At 39.1% G+C, this 8,105-nt stretch overlaps 1 protein-coding gene across 5 annotated transcripts in view; it reads left to right on the top strand.

Moving 5' to 3' along the window:
* The window catches only part of ZNF248 (zinc finger protein 248), a 29,008-nt gene extending 20,903 nt beyond the window's left edge, over window positions 1-8,105 (top strand). For all 5 annotated transcript variants that reach the window (XM_055308862.1, XM_055308863.1, XM_055308859.1 and 2 more), the window contains one exon: window positions 1,876-8,105. In XM_055308862.1, coding sequence (XP_055164837.1) covers window positions 1,876-3,374 — 1,499 coding nt within the window. In that variant the 3' untranslated portion in view covers window positions 3,375-8,105. The remainder of the gene's footprint in view (window positions 1-1,875) is intronic.

An 8,105-nucleotide genomic window follows, 5' to 3' on the forward strand; every position in this document is an offset into this window, starting at 1 on the left:
TTCTTTTTTCTTCCTCACTCCTTCCCACTGCCTCTTTTATCTTTCCCCTCTAAAAATATAAAAAACACTCATAGTTGAAGGACCCTTCCTCAGCAGTCATAGTTTGAAGACTCCTTTTTAGAGAGTGGTTGTTTGCATGTGAGATTAGTGGTCCTGGAATTCTACTTTGACAAGGTGTGAAAATCCATTGAACCTCATCATGAGAGGAGCTTGCAGAGGAATAGTCTGAGTGAGGTGACAACTGAAGCCTGGTTTCCCAGGAATCCATCCAATAAGGAACATCCTACCGTCCTCATATGACTGACCCTAAATGGCAGCCTCCAGGGTCAGCACGCTAAACCTGTTATTCCCTATTACTAGTCTCATACTCATGGGGTTGCATGCCTTTCTTTTCTTTTTTTTTTGTTTTTTAATTTTTATTTATTTATGATAGTCACAGAGAGAGAGAGAGAGAGAGGCAGAGACATAGGCAGAGGGAGAAGCGGGATCCATGCACCGGGAGCCCGACGTGGGATTCAGTCCCGGGTCTCCAGGATCGCGCCCTGGGCCAAAGGCAGGCGCTAAACCGCTGCGCCACCGAGGGATCCCGTTGTATGCCTTTCAAAACCAACTTCCGTATCTTTCTGTTTTCTCACTTCTCACTGATCCCACTCAAAACCAGAACTGTACGTTTCCTCATCCCTAGCTTGATCTAATTCCTAACTGATTTTTATTTTGTTACCTATATTACCAGTTTATCTTTCACTAGCCTGACAGAGTTGCTACTTATTAAGAAATAAAATTAAAGTCTCCTTTCATTGACTGTTACATTGTGGTCCTCTTGTTCTATCTGTCTTGTTTCTTTTTTGTCTGCTCTCCAGAATTTACACTAGACCCCATACTGTCTTGTATCTTAAATTTCACTTATAAATGCTTTCTCTTTATCTACAACTTTCATTCTTGTTTACTTTGCTTTTCAGATACTTAAATTAATATCATACACGTTAAGTGTTTAAACAGTGCATGGTACATAGTAATGGCTTCTCAGCATGCATACTAGGGAAGATCCTACCATAGTAGTCAAGCTGTGAGAAGATAAGGACATGAACTGTGATCTGCCTCTGAATTCTTCCTCTGCTGTGTTTCTCAGTCTATTTGTAGTTTATTTTTTGTTTGAAAAAACTCTCTTTTTGAATTCATTTAGTTCTCTGAGTTTCCTGCTTCCTGAGTGGATGTCTCTCAGAAAATCTCTGATCCCTACTCATTGTGTTGAGTTTATTTTATTTTCTCTAGCCTGCCCCTTATAGCCTTTTTTAAAATGGTGATTTCTTATAAAATAAATTAAAAGAAAAACTAGATTCTGGGTTATAGGACTTCTTGATTGAACCCGGGGATGTTTTGGTGCACAAAACAGAAGCATGTGCTTCAGCAGGAATCCTTCCCTAGAAATCTTTACATGAAGGGATAAGGACTGAACTGTTCTGTCTCCCGCAAACATAGTTCTTCCTCTGTAAGCCTTGTCCACTAGTCTCTACCATCACTTTATTCAGTGTGCAGTGTCTCTTTTGGGCTTACCCCATTCTGAGTTTCCCTGAATCAGCCACTCCCAGCTCCCTGTACTTTGAATTTTTACCCTTTTATGTCCAGTTTTGAAGGTTTTATATTTAAAATGTTACATATCATCACCAGTTTCCTTTCCTTGTTTCTACCGCAGCATGTATTTATTTTCCATTGAACCAGGAGGATAAAGGAAATGTATGCTTGGATTTAGTTTACACCAGAAAACTGAGCCTAAAACAAAAGAATCAACTACATGAAAGGGTCATTTGTGTGAGTTCAGTCCCATTAGAAAGTGTACTAGGATTCATAAAATGTGGTTATTTTTCTCATTTCTAGAAGACTGGAAAGTTGCTGACCTGATAGAGAGCAGCCAGAACAATGAAGACGAACATTTTTGGCAACTTGCTTTCACCGCCAACAAAACAGTAAATATAGATAGTGGTGATAGAGTCAGGAAAGCTTTCAATCTGGGCACAGATTCTGTTCCTTCAAGAAATTTTCCATATAAGATATGTGACTCGTGTGAAATGAGTTTGAAAAATATTTCAGGCTTAATTATTAGTAGGAAGAACTATTCTGGAAAGAAGCCTGATGAATTTAATGTCTATGAGAAATTGCTCCTGGATATTAGGCATGAGAAAACTCCTCCTGGGGGGAAATCTTATAAATACAATCAAAAAAGGAATGTGCTCAATCATAGCCACAATCTCAATCAGCCAATTTTTGACCAGCCTTCTGAATATAATGAAAATGGACAAGCCTTCCATGAGGAAGCGGCCTTTTTTACAAACAAGAAAATACAGATTGGAGAGACGCTCTGTAAATATAATGCATGTGGAAGAACCCTCATCCACAGTTTAGAACTCAGTTTATCTCAGACTACTCATTTAGAGATGGAGCCATATGAATGCAATATTTGTGGGAAGTCCTTTTATACAGATTTAAGATTGGGACATCAGAGAAATCTTACAGGGGAGACTCCTTATGAATACAATGAATATGGGCAAACCTTATGTGATAACTCAACTTTCATTATTCATCAAGAAACCTATGCAAGAAAGATTCCCCATGAATATAAAGTAGATCATAAAACATGGGAAAAATCAGCCCTCTTTAAACATCAGATAGTACACATGGGCAAGAAACCTTACGAGCACAATGAAAATGGAAATAACTTCAACAAAAAGTCACATCTCACCCAACTTCGAAGAGCTCACTCAGGTGAAAAAACTTTTGAATGTGGTGAATGTGGGAAAACATTCTGGGAGAAGTCAAACCTCACCCAGCATCAAAGAACACACACAGGAGAGAAACCCTATGAATGTACTGAATGTGGGAAATCCTTTTGTCAGAAACCACACCTTACCAACCATCAGCGAACACATACAGGAGAAAAACCCTATGAATGTAAGCAGTGTGGAAAAACATTCTGTGTAAAGTCAAATCTTACAGAACATCAGAGAACGCATACAGGGGAGAAACCATATGAATGTAATACATGTAGGAAATCCTTCTGCCACAGGTCAGCCCTAACTGTCCATCAGAGAACACACACAGGAGAGAAACCCTTTATGTGTAATGAATGTGGGAAGTCCTTCTGTGTGAAGTCAAACCTCATCGTACATCAAAGAACTCACACAGGGGAGAAACCCTATAAGTGTAACGAGTGTGGGAAAACCTTTTGTGAAAAATCTGCTCTCACTAAACATCAGAGAACTCACACAGGGGAGAAACCCTATGAGTGTGATGGATGTGGGAAAACATTCAGTCAGAGGTCAGTACTCACAAAACATCAGAGAATTCACGCAAGGGTGAAGGCTCTTTCCACATCCTGATGTCCAGAAGCCTTCACCCACCCATTCAAATTCTTACACCATTTCTAAAAACAAGATGAATGAAGCCCAAAGAATGTCTTACATTACTAGAAAGTGATGTCTTGTCATACTTCAAGTAATTAATACTGGAATAAAACCTTACTGATACTTTGAATATGTGAAAGTGCTCAAGAAAAACTGAAACTTTTCATCAGAAAATTTATATTGAGGGTAAATTTATTCACTTAAAGAATGTGTAGAAATCTATGTCTAGGATTTATGTTGTGTCATATTCCAGATGTGATACCAAATTTTATTGTAAATATAGTGGATGGTGTTCATTCATACCTATATTTACAGTGGGATCTGAAGTTTAAAAAAAGTTGAATCACGATAGCGTGAAGAGTCCTGATGTTTGCAGGCCTGATATAGTAATAGTAATATAGCAGAAATTGGAGGTATGCTTGATTTGTATACTTGTGAAGAGAAAATATCCTTACTTAAATAAGTGTTACGGTCTATATTAATATCTCCCACACTAAACACCACCAGTGTCTTTATAGGTTGATATAATTATATATGTATATATATGTATATGTAAATCTATTTATACACACATACCCCCACGTATGCAGTGGTGTGTTGGAATAAGCTCATGCTGGCTTGCAACTGCTGAAAGTTAAATTTTCAGGAATTTTGTGAGCCAGTTCTTAAACAGTCATTATTTAAAAATTAAGTTATATTAAAACCAAGGGTAGTAAATACTCAGCACTCATCATTTCCTAATTATTTTATAACATTTTGCTCTTATCTTTGTTCTTTGGGTCACCTATATTATCAAATGGCATGGTAAAAATACCATATAACATGCTACTGCACATCTCTTCCCACCTCTGCACTCAGTGTTGTCCTGTGAGTAGGTCGGCTTTAGTGGGAGGACTTAGGCCCTGGACATTGACAAACTCTACAAACCAGGGTTTTAATTTCCTTAGAGAACCTGTTGTCAAATACTTACCAGCACACCACTGTGTGTGTATATATATATATCTGGAAAATTTGAACAAACTACATACCCCCCTCTCCCATTTCCTGACATAAATAAATGGTTATGGCCATTATTGCTGAACTGCCTCTTCAGTGAATAACCCCAAATTTGTTTTTGTGAGTTTTTTTTTTTTAACTACCTCTGCATCAGTCTTAATTGTAAATACTACTTGAGTCTCTTTATAGTTTGGCCAGTATATGTTCTCTTAAAACCACATCACCAACCTTCCCTCTGATGTTGCTAGCATATATGAATTAGTATGGCCGTTGTTACTAATCTACTACTTCCCTAAAGAAGCCACTGAGGATTTTTAGCTGCCTCTGGGTCAGTCCATAGTGTAAGTGCTGTTAATAACCGTGATATTTATGTGAGTTTTGCAAAGGTTAACATCATTTATGAACAGGAATACTCACTGCACAGCACAAATAAAATTTCTAGTATTACTAGAATGCTACTTTCTTACTCTAGATATTTCATTATTGTATCTATTTAGGCATGATATGTTGTATGTGACCCAGGAACTATGTATTTGTATTTAAAATAATAGGGTGTCATATACTGTCTCTGCCTCCTTTGTCCTACTGTTTTCTGCACCTCCTTGGAACACACTGATCATCAGTTCCAAGAGACACTGCCCACCTAGCACCCATACTCTATTTTTTACTTGCTGGGCTCTGTTTTGTCTCTCTTTCCATTCTTCCCCCAGATGATCTAGGAGTAAATTCAGATTAATCTAAGTTAATCGTGGAGATACTAGTCTAATGATTCTGTTGAAGTGTTTGGGAAATATTCTGTGATTCTTCTGGGAAAGACCTCAGTGATAAACCATTGTTGTGACATGAGAAGACACAAGGGGAGATTGTCTCTCTTAGGCTGGACTTTTTCTTTTTTTTTTTTTAATTCTTTTTATTTTTTTAAAAAGATTTTATTCACGAGAGACACAGAGAGAAAGGCAGAGACACAGGCAGAGAGAGGAGAAGCAGGCTCCATGCAGGGAGCCCGACATGGGACTCGATCCCAGGACTCCAGGATCATGCCCTGAGCCAAAGGCAGACTCTCAATCACTGAGCCACCCAGATGTTCCTGGACTTTTTCATATTTGTATGTTATATACCAAATTATAGCTGGTGACCTTGAAGGGCAATAGCCTGAAGATAGCAGTAGATAAAATGGGACAAGCCTGGCTCAGAGGGGATGTCATTGAGCCACATAACTGCATCTGGGCCTGTTCTCTGCTAGGACTTCATATTACTGTGGTAATAATGGTTGCTTTTTTATCCTTAGGGCAGTCTGTTACTTCTAGATGAAGGCCTTCCAATAGATGAGTATTTAGGTTCTAAGTGTTTATGTTCTATACAGTGATTTGGAGGAAGAATGATTTCTTTTGACAAGGTAATACAAAGATAACTATTTGTATCAGCCCTGTTTCTAATGAAAAACAGAATTCTACCCCAACTAAGAGGATTGTACACAGTAGACTTAACTACAGTGATGTGGGCCAGAAACAAGGGATGCTCAAGCACCTAGAGACTAGCATCACCCAGAAGCCGTGACCATTCTAAGTCATAAAGGGGCAAAGGATGGAAACAAGTGTCACCAGAGCCCAATAAGAGCTGCTGTCATGGAGGAGAGACTATCTCCTAGGAGATCTTTTCCCTACCAGAATCATGGCCCTGAACTACTGATGCCTCCCTTTGAAGAATCTAACCAGATGTTATTTGCAGAGTAGCCCAGGTGGATACAGAAAGTGGAAAGAAGGTCTGGGTGCAGTCGATGGATAATAAGCAGCACAGTGTTTGTTTCTGTAAATTCCTACGTAAAGTCTCAGTATTAGAAATAAACTTATTCTGCTAGTTGAAAGTGAAGTCTTTTTACTTCATTGTGCTTTTGTATTGTCACAAGTAAATTCCTTTTGAAATTGAGCACTGTGGCAGGTATGTCTGTTGACATGCATGAAGCAGACATTATGTTAAATTACATTATTCATATATCCCTCTGTGGTGTTTCTTGTTAAATGTGTTGTGAGGTAAGCAGTTCTGTATTCTTCCAAATAAATAGCCATTTGTCCCTGCATTGTTTGATTAATTTACCCTTTTCATTGTCTGCTCAATAGGGCATTTTTAACATGTACTTAAATATTATGTGTAGTGGCTGTTGCTTTTTATCTACTCAAGGCAAATTTTCTACATTCTTCAGTAGCATAACCTGTCCTTGTGAACACAAGAGTTGACATTTATCCCAGATGATACCATCTCTTCCTGGCTCGATGTGTGTATTGAACCAGGAGTCATCATTTGTTACAAAATAGGCTAATGAGAACCCATCCTAGAATATTTTTCACAAGTCATCATGACCAGATAGTTTGTGTCCTTGTTGCCGCCAGAAGTCCTATCAAGAAATTATGTCTGCAACAGAGAAGACAATGGGGATAAGTGCTGCAAAGTAAATTAAAGATAGGAACAGTTGTCAGAAAGTCTGATTCTACATAGCATAGAGAGGGAATGATGTCATGGGGAAGGATAGAGTGGTGGGAGGGAGCCATTTGGTTATCTGGTAAGTGCATTGTGCATGTGTGAGTGATACATGTAGATGTGTAACCAACAGTTTTACGTACCTATGATTTTGCTTCTGAAACAGCACCCTAATTACCTGCACTTTGATGTTTTATTTTGTATTGTACCACATTCTGTTAAGAGAAATGTTTGCTCCCATATACCAAACTGATGCCACAGCCAGTGAATGGGTCATCTTCCAGATTTTAAAAACCAATGCTCAAGTGCAAAATCAGAAAAGGAATTACTGGGTCATAGGTATGGCTTTCTGAATTGACTAAGCGATTTACATTCTACTGCCTGGAAATTGTTTCCTGATAAACTCCCTAGAACCTGTCTTGGGAATTGGGCCCACGGTTCTCTATGTGAAACTTGCCCCCTGCCCTTTCCCAGTGTGCCCTGTCACTTGATATCCAGCCTTATACTTGGCAGGGAAAGGTAGAGCCATAGCCTCTGGAAAGTTCCAACCCATGCCCTCAACCACCTTGCTGCTCCCTGCAGGAAATTGCAGCTGTAGCTGTGCTTGCCCTACCCCTTCTACCTCTGTGTTTCTGGGGAAGGCTTATCCTATTCTGATTTCCCTTATTTCCACTGAATCTTGACGTGCCACTCAGTGGTGGGACACTACATAATTTCTGCCTCCTCTCTCTTCCCCACCTGCTCCTCCTTTTAGATTCTACACATCTCCAGGCTCCTCTTTCAGACCATGAGCAACCGAGATCTCTTCTTAGAAGAGCAAGGTCTCCTCAGATATTTGGGGAGGTTGGAAACTGATGATATCTTGCCTGCTCCACTGTGTCTGGAGTCCATAGTTTGGATGGTTCATCCTCTCTGGTTCAGTTTCCTCATATACAAAATAGGAATAGTTATCCCCATCAGAAAGAACGGGCCTTATTTTCAGCTTACTTGTAGTGACACACAGGCCAAAAATTCTCACTTGTCTAACCCCCCAAAAGTAGTTCACATCCTCAGAGAACAGGAGGGGAGTTTAGAACTACTTGAATGTAACAGATGAGTCGTCTTCACCCTTGCCTGTCCTAAAATAGCTATTGGTTTTTAATTCAGCATGTATCCTCAGCCTTTTTCTGTGCATTTTAACCATATTTGTTTACCTATGGAGAATTTTTAATAAACCAAACTCTTCTGGGCATTTGA

This window comes from Nyctereutes procyonoides, unplaced genomic scaffold, assembly GCF_905146905.1.
Source record: "Nyctereutes procyonoides isolate TBG_1078 unplaced genomic scaffold, NYPRO_anot_genome, whole genome shotgun sequence".
Classification (NCBI taxonomy): domain Eukaryota; kingdom Metazoa; phylum Chordata; class Mammalia; order Carnivora; family Canidae; genus Nyctereutes; species Nyctereutes procyonoides.